Here is a 17,242-nt window from a genome sequence, read left to right on the forward strand (position 1 = left end):
CGTCTGTTTATGTGCAGGAAAAGGAAGAACTAACTTCTCAAACACAATATCTGGCAGACACACATTGCCTTGATCTGCATTACCTTGCAGTCATAATAGCCACAAGGCTCTTGGCTGCTGTCCTGCATCTGCCAACTAATTCAAGTCCTAACTGGGAGTTGTTGATGTGGGAAATGAGATGGAGTGCCGTTAAATTCATTTTATACACAGCCATTAACATCCAATAAATGAGTGAATATACAAACAAATACATCTTCATTCATCTGACTGGTCTACATTTTCTTGGGTATTTTGCACTTTTCTATGTTTAAGTCTTCAGTGAAGCGCATAAATCTGCCATTTTTAATCACCAGTTGCTACTAAAACGGGGCTATATATTTTGTAAGATTGTGCTTAGAACTCTGTGTTGGCAAATGAAACCGGTGCAGATGATTTACATAATTAGTGACAAGCGCAAGCTTTAGAAAGGCTCAGTTTTACAGTAGAATCACCACTAGATATATTATGTGGGAGGTAAAGTCTGAAAGCTTAGAGTTTTTAGGTGACATTGGCCTTATTATAAGGCAGGCAGCATATACAGTAAAATGTTATCTGAGTATTCTAAACACATAGAAGAGACTGATACGCTATAACTTAGCGTGCTTACCACTAATGTAACGTGCAAGAATAAGCAAGCTTTTTGAAAGCCCCTATTCCATGATTAATGGAAAAAAAAAAATGACAAGGATCAGGCATAAGTTGCCTCAAATATTTTAAAAGTAGTGCATGGAAGAGATCTTGGAATAATTTTTATGCAGTTAAGCTCCTTTACACTGTATGTAGATATAAGGGCTGCTCCAAAAGCAATGTGCCCTATTTTATGTTGGCCCACAATGTCAAAGGCAGGTATTGATGGAATGGCAGCAGAAGTTGAACCTTCCTTTTGATATTCCATTACATGTTGTTGCTGTGTTACAGATGGCAGCAGAGGAGCAGTCTGACAAAATGGCAGCTGACACTGAAGCGCATACGAAGCAGAGGTGTGCTCCTTGATATGGAAAAAATTGCATCCATTCACATTCATTGACTCTTGCTGAATAGAGACCAAACAGCAGACGTGAGGATAAGGAAACAGAATGGTGTATTTCAGCAGTGGCACTAATGATGTGAAAGACAAGCCTGTTTCAGATGGCCATGCACAGCTGCTGCACCACAAAATGAAGAGTCTCAATGAGCTCATCTGTGTGAAGTGGCAGAATACAAACATGGAACTGCGTATAGAGCTGAATATTGGCTTTGATTCACTGGAAATGAGGATGGCAATATTGGAATAATACAAAGTTTGCACCAGGTGAACCCCACAAATGCTCACACAGGAACAGAAAACACCACAAGCAAGCTTCTCAGGAGTTTTTGAACCATTACAAGGCTGAAAGTGACAGATTCCCAGTCTGTATCATTACTGGTGACAAGAAATGGTGTCACCACTACAAGCCAGAGTCAAAATGGCAGTGTACACAGTGGCAACAAGTGCATTTACCATCAAAGAAAAGTTCAAGACAGTCCTCAGTGGCTAGAGTGACTTGCACTATCTTTCAGGATAGGAAAGGGTTAAGCTTTCTGGATTTCCTGGAACCTAGACAAACCATCAACTCTGACCACTACATCATGACACTGAATATGTTGAAGGTTCTAACTTGCAGTTAGGCCAGAGAAATGGACAGTCTTTCTCTTGCAACACAATAATGCTAGGCACCATATCAGTTTGAACATAAATGGAACATTACCAGTCTCAGCTAGACTGTCCTACCACACCCTCTACATAGTCTGGATTTGGTACCTCCTGTCTATTCAGGCCAATAAAGGATGGAAAGGTAAGATACTTTCTAAAATAGGAAAGAAGCTTCTGAAATGCAGACTTCCATCTTTTCAAAAGGGAAACAGCAGGTAACACAAAGGAAGATGCTTCTGATATAACCTAAGTATACACTGATTAAAAGAAACTGATCAATTCCTAAATGAGTGTCATTTTTCAACACTTCATATTTTATTTCACTCAGTTTTGCTTATTTTTTTTTAATAAAAAGCTTTCACCTTGGATAACTGTGTTCAACATCTTCGACAGAACGACTGAACTACTGTCAGCTTGATATCATCTTTTCTATACCACATCTTTGTCATTGTACTTCTTTTCCTCTTTGTATGCCACCCCATCAAAATGCATCTTAAATTTTTATTATGCTCTTTTAGCAGGAGGAAAAGCTTTACAACTCCTATAAAGCTCTTTTTCAAGATTCCAAAGGCGCTTTACAATTTTTCAAATCGTTCCAGTGATTCATTATAAAATAATTTATTTTGTCTGAGTAGCCCTCTGTACTCCATTGCATGAAGATTTATTTCATTCACCCTAAGCCTTCTGCAGAACAGGATATCTAGCTTTCAAGCTCACTACAGGTGATGAAGACATATCTTTGCAGTTTTCTCCATGGGCCAGGAGTCTCCTGCTGCTACACTTTAAAGTATCTTTAAAGGGGCCCAGATACAGAGATTGCAACAAGGACATGTCATAAATTGTACCTGTCATCAGTAACAATTTTTGAAGGATTCACATGGGGGTAAACTGATCCATTATCTTTACTAAGATATTTACCTGCATACTGATCTCCCATATACTTGACATTGAAAAGATAAATTAAAGAGCATTTCTGAATGCTCTTAAAAAAAAAAAAAAGTCACAGAAATTTCTCTTAAAAACAAAACAAAACAATTCTGGACCTCAGAACAGGAAGTGTTTGATATCAATGGAAGAGCATCAAAGAGGACACACTCCTCTGAACCCTTCACCCCTTCTCTCCTGCATAAAAGTGCTTTTCTGTCAGATTTGTATTTCTCTCACACAGTGAGTTACCCTGACAGGTGATGTTTATTTCTGAGCCATGTGATTGGTGAAAGAACTAAGCAACTAGACAAAACTCAACTTGGGGTCTTCAGCTTTGGAAGTAGAGAATAGAAGAGTCAGGCTAACTAATACCCACCATCAGGTGCAACTGTGAACATCAGTGATGATGGCCATCAGTAATGAATAAATAAATTTAAACAGCTTAAGAGAGCTACACAAGCCAAGATGACCACTTGTTTTAAACTACAAATCAAGGAATTAATGGTCTGAGAGTTTGTTCTTCACTTTTCACGCCTTTCTGAAAGAAGCTTCAAATAGGAATGGAAGACATGTTGAGATGACATGGGTAGTTGCAGCAGTGTATCAAATAATTACTAATCCTGGTTTAGTGAAGAGTCTCAAAACCTTATAAAGAAATAGATGGATCTTCAGAGCAACCTAAGATAAATATGAGAAGAAAGTTCTCTGCACATAACCAAACGGTGATATAACTTCTGTCAGTCGCCATATCAAACCATCAGCAATGTGCATGTTGCTCAGAAAAAACAAGCTGAGGAAAAGGGAAGATCACATTCGATCAAACTGCCTCTATGCAGTTAAGAAGAAAGATACAGACATCCAAATATTTTGAGGGCACTCAAAAGAGAAAGAAAAGATAATGAGGATCTTTTGCAGAGAAGGATGAGATTCTGAACAAAATATCTCTTCACTGAAAACATATCTCACAACTTAATTTTCTATTATGCTTATTAAATGTAATCATATTTAATACATTACATTAAATGTGATTATATTTAATTAAAAGCAAAGTTAATACTGAAGAGTCGTTTTGTTTGTTTTACAACAATCAGTGGACATGAAATTCTATGTTTCAAAAGCAAGGAGGTCTTAACTTCTGCATAGAGATGTTTGACCTTGGCCTAAGAAAAAGTTTCCAGACAAGATGGACTCTCAGTTCTCAAAGTTGATATAACATGATGTTCCTCTGTTTTCCACAATCTTTACTTGACTTCCTTGGCACCTACTAATCATATTCACAGTACCATTTAACAAAATGCATCCATTGTTTCATTATTTCTATACTCCAAAAGATTCAATGTAAATCTAATTACTATTGTGGCGTTCAATCCTGTTTATAAATTGTGTCAAAATGTGCTGTAACACCTCAAAATATTTTGAAAATAGTGTGGATTTGCAATACCTGCCTTTACATTCTTAATTTCGTCAGGATTTACATTGAGACTCAAGTTAATTGAGTTAAATGAAATAAATACTTCATGATAAAAATGACTACTTGAAGATAACTATACACAAGAAATTTCTTTACAAAATCAGAAAAGCACTGTCAAACAGTGAAACAACTGAGAACTGTACAACATTACAGGGCTTGTTTTTCGCCAGCTGATGTTTTAGTTGCATTGATTAAAATTCTCAAACTTTTTTTAGTTTATCTAGAATTTTAAGAAAACATCTGAGGTGGAATAATATTAAGCTTCTGATCTAAAATAAAATTAAGCTGCCTGGCTAAGCTTGCAGTTAACAACCTGGTTTATTTAAAGCAGTTGTATAACTCTAAAACCAAAATGCTTCCCAAAACTATTATGCTTCTTACAGACAGTTGCCTCTCCCTTACTAACTGTCAGCCTAAACAAATGTCACAGCTGCACTTCTACAAGGAACTGTATACTATAAGGTAAAATAAGTTACCATACAGACAATCTGTCAGAGTGTAAAGCAAATAGAGTGTTAAATTACATTAATATTAACTACTGCAAAGTCAGCTTTCAAAACATAAATACTTTGCTGCAAAAGTAAAACTGTGAGAATATTCAACATCAACACCCATGAGCTGTTTAATTCAGAACCTACAATGTTTTAAAATGCTGATTTGAGAAGGCAAACTGAACCTCTTCCCTGTTACTGAATTCCAAGGTCAAGGGGTCATGGGTGGAAAGAACGGACACTGGAATGAGTGAAGCATCAGCAAATGAAATCACTGCATCAATGCTTTCTGAAAAACATGTATTGCAACACCAGAGGCCAAAATCTAGATTAAGCACCTATATATCAATAGAATATATACACATATATTTATACTCTAATCTGTGGAGGCTGCTCTGCTTAACGCAAAGGCAAAACAAACATTTCTGCTATTGTGAACATTATATTTGCAAACACAAGTTTCTAAGAGTTTCCTGTCAAAATCTTTTGACTGCGATTTATTTTGTAAAAATATAACAGTTACCCCAATTATTCATTAATGAACATTTTCACAAGTGATGTCTATTGTAAGAAGAAAGAAAATCTCAATCTAGAACTAATGCGTTTTGCCTAATGCAAACAAGCTTGATTTTAAATGATGACAATTATCCAGAACAATGATTTAATCTGTTACTGTCACAAAAATCTAGGTGAAAGTAATCAACTTCATCATTAATGATATTCCTGTCCCCTGTGCCAACACTGGAGACATAAATTGAGGATTCAGTTACAGCTGATATCACAATGTTTTCAAGTAGATAGGAGACTGACTAATCCCAACCAAAGAATATTAGCACAGAAAACAGAAAGTGAAATGAAGTATGCAGAGAACATGGAGCTTGTGTTTCAAGCTACTCACAACAAACTGATGCCCAACACGTCATATAGGAACAAAATTAGAACACTGACTATTTCACCCACTCTAGATTTTAGGAATTGCAAATCTATCCCCACACAGCTGGAGAAATATCCTCTCATGGAGACTGAAGAACGAAAAAAAAGACTACTGCTCTTCTCCAATAAAAAAGAATTATTAAAGCATATATTTTTGCATGAAGTAGGGGCTGAGCAAGTAGGAACAGAGGAAAAGATGTAGTATTAGATCATGAGATGATGAGGAAACAACACGATTTGGCAGTGGAAAGGCAAATATAGTTTCAATACATAACAAGTGGATTACTTCCAATAACAACAAGGCAATGTTAGTTTTGCTGTGAAGTGTGCTGCTGATATTTTATCCAAGGTAGTTAACTTCATTTGGTTATCATGTTCAAGAAACTTTAATTTTAACTAAATTTCAAATTAATTTGAAACAGGTATGGAAATAGTTTATTGGAATGTTGAATAGACAAAATACTCAAACTGTATGAAATGAGGCCATTGTATGAGGCACTGACTAAATCAATTAAAATTACCATTCATCTCCTGAAGCAGTGAGGTTAATTAGAAAACATCACACATCCATACCTTAAAACTCTTACCACTTACACATGGCACTGGAATTCAACAGCCTGGTGGAAATAATCCATGGCCCACACTAAGACAGTAATTGTGTCCAATAAGTCTCTGGTCTAGAGCTACAGCTATGATGGTATCTGCACTGCTGAATTGGTCACTGAGTGACAACAACCAGAAACATTCATTAAATTTAAATAAAGGCAGCCTCTCGCATCATTATTTGTTTAATTCACCATAATGCTAACCCTATTTCACGACCAAAATTAACTCATATTACTTGACCAAAATACCAGCAGACCTCAAACTGTGTTGTGGCACAGATTTCAGAGCTAGCTTAAAGGAAAAAAAAAAAACTAGCTTTGCTGACTAAAACTGTTTAGTTAAACAGTGCCACTCATGCTGCAGTGAAGTACTACAGCTGCAGGAGCTGCAAACAGTACAGGCTCATTCACAACTGATTTAAAATCTAAGCCACTGTTAAACACCAGCTTCATAGTAAATGGTATCTCAACGGGTAGACATTGGGCCACAGCACACCTGATCCTGAATATGATTTGATTTGGAATGCATGCCTTCCCATTTAAATTGAATTTATGTGCATCTCTGAATTGCGCACACAGAACAAATTCTTAATTCCACTCTCATTACACTGAATAAAAAAAGAAAAAATACATTATACAAAATGAGATTTTTTTTTATATTCAGCAGAAGTGAAACAAACAATAAGGCAATGGATATTAATTACTCAGTTAAAAATACTGCAACAATGGTTTCTTCAGATTATTCAATATTTCAATAAAGGAGTCAGAACAGAAGCCTTGAAACTAATTAAAAATAATAACATTGTTACAAAACTGAGTAATCCAATGCTAAAGGAAGAAGTTAACCCTTAGAGTCATCCAGCAGGTAGCGCTGACCTCCAGACGTTCAGTGAATCAGTACTGGCTGAGCCACATGCTCAATTTAATCTTTTTCAAGCAGATCCAGCACACTATCTTTTTGTGTATTTCAGCCTAAAATGACTTATTTTGATTCATTTCAGAAATATCCAAAGTCTCTTTGCTTATTTCCTGCATTGTTCACAACCCGGCAGGGCATCAACAGATAGAACTGTTGTCGCTCTATGCCTTGAATTTCCAAGTGGCTGGAAAAACAGGAGTCCTTATTTCACCATAGTTCCCGATGGACCAAATGCCAATGCACAAAAGTTGGACTCACGTTAACATTATTTGATAGAATCAGTTCCTTGAGTCCCCTGCTTGGCAGAGTGTAATTCAATAAAATTTTCTTACCTTAATAGAGAAAAACAGTCTCTAAAGAACAAAACAGAGCAAACAACTTCCTGTACTGTGTTCTTTTTGTTCAAATCTGGTTGAACTTCTCTACCCTTTTTAAGAAAAAAGGGAAGACTTTTGTTTCTCTGGTATGGTAATCCCAAGTAATTCTGTGATTTGCTTCTCTATGGGCTTTTTCTTGAGTCATTTCCAAAATTAGCATGTCCCTCTCTTACCAAAGCAGTTTGTTATATATTACCATCATCCCACACACACATCAGCTGAGGAAACGGACTTTTATATTCAGTACATTTTGTTAACAGCCTGCAGTTCCCAAGATTATTTGAAATTAAGTGTTCAAATTCCTCTGATTCTGACACAGATAATATAATGTAAATGAAAAACTCTTCAGCCACCCAAGACTACACTATAAAAGTGGATTTTTTTCAAAATGATTAGTGGTAAATAATTTCTCTTATTACTCTTATTTTAGGTATTAGCTGCCTTTGCTACAAAGAAATGATGAGTTAGTTACAACCTATGCAACTAATGCAAGGCATTTTCCTAAATCCGTTAGGACTTCTGACAAACTCTTCTATGTAGAAACAAAGATGTATGATTGCAAACATCTGTAGTAACTTGTTGATGACTGCCACTGTGTGCCTTGGGACTAACTTACTAGATAAAAGCATGACTCAATAAAGAATTTTCTACAGACTTGAACATAAAGCAGGGATCCAATCACAAGGACGATGCTCATCTCAGAGAAGCAACCCTGCCCTTATATTTTGACCAGCTCTCTACTACACAGCCCCAGTGAAAGACCAACTCCTAACCTGGCAATTCCACAAGGAACTACACAATCTAGACTAGAATGTGGAAAATGGAAATGAAATGGATGCGGATGCCTTTATCCAAATCTGTGAACCAACCCATTTCCCACCATGAAGCAGCCCCTGAATCCTGAATATCCTTCAATTTTCTGTATAACTCAAGGAAGACATCTCCTGAAGGTTCAGTAGGCTTTGAAACTCTCCACTGTGCACATGTTCACCAGAGAACTCTACTGAGCACACATGATCTCTTCCGTGATGCCTGACCCAATCTAGGAGATGTAAACTAATTACTTCATTATTCACATATAGTCTCTGGCTCTGACACATAGCTTTTTTGCTTTTTTATTTTGTTAGTATGAGGTGGAGGGGGTACCACTTTGAAACGCTTGCACAGGTACTGAGGGCCAGCAACTCACTTCTCTCTCCTCACTTAGGGGGCTTCACAGACAACAGTTTCTCAAGAGAATTCTTTAAGCAATCCACTCAGGATAAGGTCATAAAATTGCAGTTGTGAGGGAGACTGAAAAGTCACTCATTCTTCAAATTACCTTTCTGATTGACTCATTCCTCCTCAAGATGAATATTCCACAGCTTTCATAGTTAACTCATCTTCATATTTATCAACCTTCACCACTTAAAAGCTCTATTTAACAAACTGAAACACCTCTTGCAACAGCATATACTTATTCATTATGCTTTGTTCACACTCCAGCCAACTCCGCCACAAACTTTTTATATATTTGAAGAGCTTTTTGATAGTTTTGTTTTTATTTCCCTAAATCATATCTTCTCTCATCTAAACAAATCTAATTATTTCAGCCTCATAATTTTGGTGAACAGCATCTCAGCTGCAACAAGAGAGGGTCGTGGTTTGGAGAAGTGCTCTTTCACAGTATAACCTTACTGCATAACTTTCTGGAAGCAAACATACAGGTTTGAATAATAAGGTTAAAAAAAAGTTCACCCAAAGTCCCTAGGAATCCAGCCATTACATAAAAGCTAGGCACTGTAGCCACTTGAAAAGAATGCTATCTATCTGGAAGGTATCTTCAGGTATTTGTTTAGACCACATGGGACTGACTGTCCTTGTCATTCAGTTTCAGCTTTTCAAGAGAAATTCAAACAAACTACTGAGATTAGAATTTCTCTTTAGCTTCTCTTAGATGGCTTTGGTCTGCATGTAGCCTTTTTTTTTTTTTTCTGCTCACCCTTTGAGATGCACAATTTGGCACAATACAGTGAACTTGGCAACTGGGTTTTGCATTCTATTTCAGGTTCAGGAACCTAAAACATGGGAAGTAAGTTTGATTTCCAGATATCAGAGATATCATGTTAAAGCATCAGAACACAGTGATGAGACTTCCAAGCTTAAAATGACTAAGCAAGTTCCAGAGCCGTAAATAATGTAGTTGCATTTGATGAAGCAGCACTATCCTGTGATGCATACAGTTCTGAGGAATCTCCAGTTCTCTAAACTCTGAAGCAGCAGGAAAAAGGACTTATCCACATATTTGAAAACAGCAAGAAGCAGACAAGAAATTGCTCAAGTCATAGGAACTCTAAAGCAGTACTATCTCCAGTTAAAAAAGCATGCAAGCAGAAAAGCAGGACAAAATCACATTTATGCAGTATGTTCTTAGCTACATCAAGATCCTCCTTTTGATACAGTACAGCCAATACCAGTATATACTATGACAGAGGAACACCAGCCTTCTGTGAAGAGTGACAAGTAAACAATTCGAAAGAGATTGGCAGAATCAGTCACTTAGATTCAAAAAAGACCTTCAAGATCATAGAAGTCCACTGCTAAATCCCTTATCACAGAAACTATCTAATTTTTTTTTTTTTTTTCCAGCTTCCATCTTTGAAATTTATTTAAAAATAAGTCCATTAACAGCATTTTTAACACTTTTTTAAAAATATATTTTGGAAAAGCTAAATTAAAGAATTGAGATAAATTTCACTCAAGAATTTGTTCTCATTTGAATGGCTTATGTCAGTTAGTTTTGGGTGGTCAGACAGCTGCCAAGACAGTTATCATCTTCAGCACTGTGGTAATAGTTTGACATTTCCAAAGGACTATCACTGTCAGAGGACATCATCACAATGCAGCACAAGGTGATCTTCTAGACAGCTGGAGTTATATCAAGAGTTTTCAAAAGTAGAGGCAAGCTTTGAAACTTTACTCTCATTTCAGTAGCCAATAGATCATTAGTGTAATGCACTCTTTGTGTTGTTGTACATGTGGTGTTGAACTGAATTTAAGACTTACTTTTAAGTAGGCTGCAACATCATACAACCCCATAAGATAATGCAGGTAATATCATGTTCTAATCACTACAGACAGGATAAGAGTAGGAAGAATACTTAGCATTCACAAGTGAATATTAAAATCTAGTGATATCATCTTAGTTTAAGCTGAGGCATCTGTTAGAAGAATAGAAAATATACTGGATGTACAAGGCAGAGATAAGTCTGGGCTTTGCACTGACAAAAACAACCAACAGAAGCAAACCTATTGATGCGGCCAGACATCTTTATTTTATTCCTTAGTTTCCATGGAATTAAATTCCATGAATATTATTTCCATGTCTGAAAAGCAAAACGAGACTAAGCAACAGATTACCCACAAGCTCATGAAAGAAAGCAGTTAACACCAACCTCTGAAATTTTTATCTGAAGAGTAATATCAGAACAGTTACGTTAAATAGAACACATGACACTTAAAAATAACAACTACTATCTAGAGCAAACAACATCTACAGCAAATTGCAGGGAATTCCAGATCAGCAGAGGCTCCATTACTTCTGAAATGAGCTCTTGCTAAGTTAGCCATAGGAATACAAGATTACAGTCTCGTCTTGAAGAGAAGGTTGCTTCTCAGCTAGGTGTATTGCACATCACACTGAACTTCAGCCTCTGAGTTAGTACATTCATCCATTCTTTTACCTTGATGCACAGACATGGTTTGGGTTGACACATGCTTCTGCATCTCCAGACTGCACTGTCAACAAGCGTAAAGATGGCATGAGAATAGATGTTTAACAGAAACATCAATTCAACAGCTTTCAAAGGCACACACATCTCTAGGGTCCCAGAAACAGATGGACTCCTGATAGACCATGCTTAACAAAATTAAGACAGGAAAACTTCTACACATAAGAGATCTTAATTAAATTGTAAACTCACACAGCTAACCTCTTTACAGAAACTCCCCACCACAGTTGCCAAATGCTATTAAAGCCCTATATGGGTTTATTAAAAGATTGTATTTCAGATAGAAGGCTTTATCCTGAAGGACAGGTAAGGAATAAGAGAAAGATTTAGGTGCAGAAGTCATAAAGCTTAAAATATATAAGTGAAAAAATAGTATGAATCTTTGACTCTGGGATGTGGTTTAGGTTTTATATCATCCAGTAATATAATATTTATTATTTATGCTTTTTATTTTATTATTTTATGTTTTTATTTATTATTTATATTATTAAATGTGTTTATTATATTCATATTTATGAATCTTTGAAGGTTGGTGGCCCTGCCTGTAGCAGGGGGGTTGGAACTTGATGATCCTCAGGGCCCGTTCCAACCCAAGCCATTCTATGATTTATTAGTCTGAGGATTTTTAGAAATAGAACACCTGAAGAGATACCAGCCGATATATTTTCAGAAGCTGGAATGTTGTTAGACATTATTATTAACTATCTACAATAGCTGTTTCTTCTGAGAGGAAACTTCAGAAACTAACTCACTTTATACATTTCGTTCAGAAAAAGAATTTTTGTCAAGGTTTCAAGTTCTTTGATGTGTGTCAGAAAATATTTACGAACACCAACAATGTCAAATTCCTTCAGAAAGAATAAAATAGTTGGTATATCACTTGGTGTATCCCTTGCACAGATTTTAAGGCCTCAGGATCAAGATGCAATGCAAGTCAGGTGACCAAGAGGAGTTAAAAAGTTCCTCATTTATTTTGCTCTTCCTTCACCTAACTTGCTTTAAATGGCAACGAATGGGGTTTGGGGGGTAGAGGGCTGTTATTTCATGCGAACTACAAGACTTCTTTCCTAAAAACATGTGAATGTCATTATTTATTATGTTTTTAAAGCAATATAGGTTTGTATAGCTATTATGTTACACAATATTATTGAATTCTGTTTCTTCAGACTTTTAAAACTAAGTTCAGTTGACCAGATAATTATTACGTAGTAAATATTTTTGTTCTCATAACTTCCTAGCAGTGGCTACATCTGAAACAAGGATAGAAAGTTGTTTCTTTGAACTGCTTTTGTCTTTGAGGATCATCATGTTAAATCTAGTGTTGTTTTTTCTCATAGGTTGAATAAGTACATAAAGATATGTATCTATATATATATAAATTAGGTATTAAATAAAAAGTCTCTATATGTATTCAGTTGCTCAGTCCATATGTGAAAATTATTAAAAAATTAAAAAATAAATTTCAAAACTATATGTTGTTAACCATACAGTCAACATTTCTCTGAAATTTGAATTTGCTCTACCATATCACAATTCCCCTAGCAACTAGTCACATTCCACTGGTTTAAAATTTGCATTATGAAAGATGAAGAAGCATGGGAAGATAACTGATCTTGTGTCTTCTCTCTGATGATAAATAAATTAAGGGCAAACCCCCAAAACCCAAAGGTGAGTTCAGTAGGAAGTGACCCAATAAGAGGAATTAAATTTGTCAGAACAAAAGAACACCTACAGGAAGCTGGTCACCCTGGACATACTTTGTTCTCAATAGCGAGAAATCAACACATCAGATACATAACAGACATCCAAGGGTAGAAGAGGTGGAACTCAACTTTCATTCTGCTGTAATTATTAACAGTCACAAAATAGATGCAATAGTTCAAGTATCAGCCTTCCTGAAGTTTAAAGGAAGAGTCAGCAGAATCATTATATAATAATTCTGTAGACACACTATGACACTTCTGTCTGATAAAAATATTTGCCTGTAATATTTCATCAAATGCAAAGTCACTGTGTAGAAACTATAAGAGGTTGACAGATGCCAAGAGCTGTGAGGTTGTTGAATAGAATAGTATTTCTGGAGCCGTGCCCAGAGTGGAGGCAAAATTTGACTCATCCTCACGCATACATTTGCAGTATATCTCTAAACTAAATAAGGATTTAACTCCATCACGAGGTTCTAATAATATCATGTCAGAGCTAGGAATTGATGATAATATCAACAGAGGCTAAGGGACTCCAGACAAATGGGCGATCTTGCTATAGCTATATTCACTGAGACACCTGTGACCTCGAGTCGTGTTGTCCCAGACTGTACATAGATGTTAGCAATTAATTATAATTTGATCACCGTTTTGTTTATTTTTACTACTTCAGAGGATATTATCAAATACCACAGTGGGGAGACATTTAGGAACTGCAGAACAGGCATTAACTAAATCAGGACTGATTAATTCATATCTATTTTTGCTTTCATGTTTTTCAGCTAACAATCTTCCAACAAAAACAGTGAAAACAATTTAAGAGCGAGAAGCAAGGGAAATATAGAAATTGCATGACATACACATGACAATCCCATTCTGCTTGCATTTTAATACATACTTACTGAATCTTCACCTGTCTTGCACATTCAAACTGTAAGCTTCTTCAGATCTATCCTGTCACTTATTGTACGCTCACATATTTTTTAGCACAATGTGAATCCCAGTCTCAACTAAGATTTTAGGCATCATTATGATAAAAGCAATAATAAGAAATATCTTCATGCAGATAAGTTACTAATATATCACTACTTGGATTGGTTATGATTTGGCCTGCATGATGAAAAGATCAGTAAATAATCTGGAAATTGAAGTTGTTGGTGGTTTTTTTGTTTGTTTGTTTGTTTTTTAAGATAACTGGAGTACCACTTTCTCAAAGTATCACAGAATCCGTCAGAATTGCTCCAAGCAAGCCCACAGGCTCTAGAGACTGTTTCTTGCATATATGTAACTTGATGCCAATACTGCTCCTCTAATCAACCAGGTTTTAAAAACGCTTTTACTTTTACTGAGAAAATATGTTCTGTAATTTTTCAGTTACCCTGGTTAACTGCTTCTCTGGAATTTTAAGAAGTATTGATGAACAACAACACAATGAGAAATTTACCAACACGTGCTCTTCACAATATGATATTGCACCAGCTTTAGTTACAAGGCTTAAATTAGCCAGCTGAATTACAATATGGTGGCATATAGCAACAGACAGCAATGAGAAAAAGGCTCAGTAAGAGAAGGAAGTTTATAGCTTCCAACATTAAAACAGCATTAGAGTAACAATAGATATTGTGGCTGTTGTGGCAGAATACTGCCTTTTATTATCACTACACAGGAAAACAACAGTTCAAAAGGTTCTTTTTTTGGACAGTAAATAACCCAAAATGCAACATTTGCTCTTACCACTGAGAAGCCAATGAGGTAAATATATCAGTGGTTTCAGGCTCTTGGAATAGTTTCAACAGTTCTGGTTCAGCTGATAAGTCAGCAAGGATCCTTAATTCAATCTGTGAAAAATCTAGAAAAAGTGTCAGAATAAATCAATTGCTCTAAAATAAAAATATTCAAAGTATAAATGTATATATATATGCTATTATATACTATGTATAAAATAAAAATTAACTGCTACAAAACAATTTTTTTTTTTTTTTTTTTCCCAAAAACAAGAAAAAAGCGCTAAAAAGCAGGAAAACAAACAGCTGTAGAAAGTGCATCCTTAAAAAGTCCAGCTACAGATTACAAAATACCTGGCTCCATTATTACCTTCAGGTGTCAAATCATTTAATTAGCTTTTTGTTGCTACGTACAAGCATTACAAATAACCCACTTCGAAACCACACTAAGGAGCATACATCATATAACAACGTTAATTGATGCTGAGGGATTTTATAGCCTTTTAAAATAAAATGCCATGCAAAGAAGATGAGAAGAAAAAATCACAGAATGGAGAATATTAATGAGAATATTAATATGTATGAGAATAATAATACATGTTATCTTACCTGCTGCTAAAAACGTATATCCTTTCTTTGAAACAAATAGTGCTCGTGGGGAAATGGTTACTATTTCCTCCTCTTTTCCTAGAGAGGAAGTTGACAAATGTGGATCCCAATCCAAAAATAGCATTGCAAACCACAGCAGGTTGTAAATGCCTCACCCAACACAAAAATACACAAATGACAACGTAAATATCCTACCAACTTCCAGCAAGACAATGATTTTACTCATCATTCACGTACAGCATCTTTATCTCCACTATCCTTGCATTACCACTCATTCCTCCTTCTCCCCTTTCTCCCCCCCAAACCCTTCCCAAAACTGCAGCTAACAAGCAATTGCAATAAATAACATAATTCAGAGGTCACTTAATAAAAGAGACATGCAAGTAAGAAAGGTTCTATAGAACTGATCTACATATAAAAAGTGGTTTTTTTTTTTTTTTTTTTTTTTTTTTTTTTTATATGCTGCTTCAATGTGTTAGGAAACAAATTCTGAGTTACAGGAGGTAAAGGAGTACAATATTAAGAACACACAGCTGATACAGGCATCCAAGTGCTAATGAATTAAGCTCTCTACAATATAAAAAGCAATAATATACATTGACACTGTATTAAAACAGTATATTCTCAGAAACTACTTATTTGTCTTGGTGTAAAAAACAATTATTTCAAACAACCATAATTCATCTGATCAGATATTACTGACAGCTGATAGTATGAAAGTGAGGGAAATAAATGCCTCAATATAGGAATGAAAGACAAATGTTTTCTGAGAAGCACATAAGATCACTAACAAACTTAATTATTTCCAAAGCAGCCTATGTGCCACTGCTAAGCACTATGCCACAGATTTACACAGCTACTGCCCACTCTTTTAAAAAACACTTAAAAACCCAGCAACATAAAAATAAGCCAGGGAGATAAAATAGAAGTACTGTTGAATTTTTACACTGTTTTTAAACAGTCTCCTGTCTTACGATTTGTATTATATCAGTTGGAGGGACAGACTAGCTGTGAAAAGGAAAGCCTGCTCTTACCTATGCAACAAACAACAATTCCCAGCTATAAGTGCTCAGAAAGCTTATCTGGCAAATCTCTCCTATTGGAGTCTACTTACATGACTTTTTGACTTCATCACTTAGGTCATGCTTTTCTACGCTCTGGATCATCTCCCTTAAATCCAATTCCATTACCAAAACCAACAGATCTGAATAACCACTGGTGATTAGTTGTGAGCTTGATTAAAATACCCAAGCTTTAGCATCTCCTTGGGAAAAAACTTATGAGCTGAATGCACACAAATACCCCTAGAATGTTTAAAAGACGTATAATTTGCAACTGGAACAGAAGGAATAGTGAGACTGTACAGGGAAAGAAAATTCTAGATGTTTAAGACTATTCATATCGGTACTGAAACAGCAAACTTCTCTCAAGCAGAATGAGCAAAAAGCAATTTTGTTAAATGTTAAGGTACATCAATAATCCATTCTGCTCTTTTGTGTTGGAGCTTTTGGTCTGTCTCAAAATAAAATAACCCAGTAAGATAAGGAGATGAAATTCACTTTTCATGTTTATATTAACATAGTTTACCTTTTATGTACTGCTTCTTTTTAATTCTCACTGGATGTTTAGAGATACCTTGAATGTTCTACAAATAAGAACAAAAACTGCTTAGTACGTGAAAGTTTATAGCAATATTTACGAACAGTTTATAGGAAGCATGGAAACATACACAGAGAGAAGACTACTACATAATTCACATAATACTTTCATAGTGAAGGTCAGGTAGGAACACAGCTCTAAACCCACCAACAAGAAGAAACACTTGCCTTAATATTCTTTAATATTCTTCAGTTTCAGTTGTGTTAATGCTTGCAATGCTATATGGTTACATTTTGAAAGGAAGAGTTACTTGCTTAGGACATAACACCAACATTTGTATTAATGATTACTAATTTACAACAACAACAACAACAACAACAACAACAACAACAACAACAACAAC

At 35.6% G+C, this 17,242-nt stretch overlaps 1 protein-coding gene across 1 annotated transcript in view; it reads right to left on the reverse strand.

Annotated features, from left to right (window-relative positions):
- Positions 1–17,242, reverse strand: part of POLN (DNA polymerase nu) — an 88,696-nt gene that overhangs the window by 31,108 nt on the left and 40,346 nt on the right. The window contains exons 16-18 of the mRNA XM_042811866.1: positions 16,828–16,885; positions 15,241–15,318; positions 14,642–14,756 (exon numbers count right to left, since the gene is read on the reverse strand). Coding sequence (XP_042667800.1) covers positions 14,642–14,756; positions 15,241–15,318; positions 16,828–16,885 — 251 coding nt within the window. The remainder of the gene's footprint in view (positions 1–14,641; positions 14,757–15,240; positions 15,319–16,827; positions 16,886–17,242) is intronic.

Source organism: Centrocercus urophasianus, unplaced genomic scaffold (genome assembly GCF_019232065.1).
Source record: "Centrocercus urophasianus isolate 14NV4802_14NV808 unplaced genomic scaffold, USGS_Curo_1.0 seq_13, whole genome shotgun sequence".
Classification (NCBI taxonomy): Eukaryota; Metazoa; Chordata; class Aves; order Galliformes; family Phasianidae; genus Centrocercus; species Centrocercus urophasianus.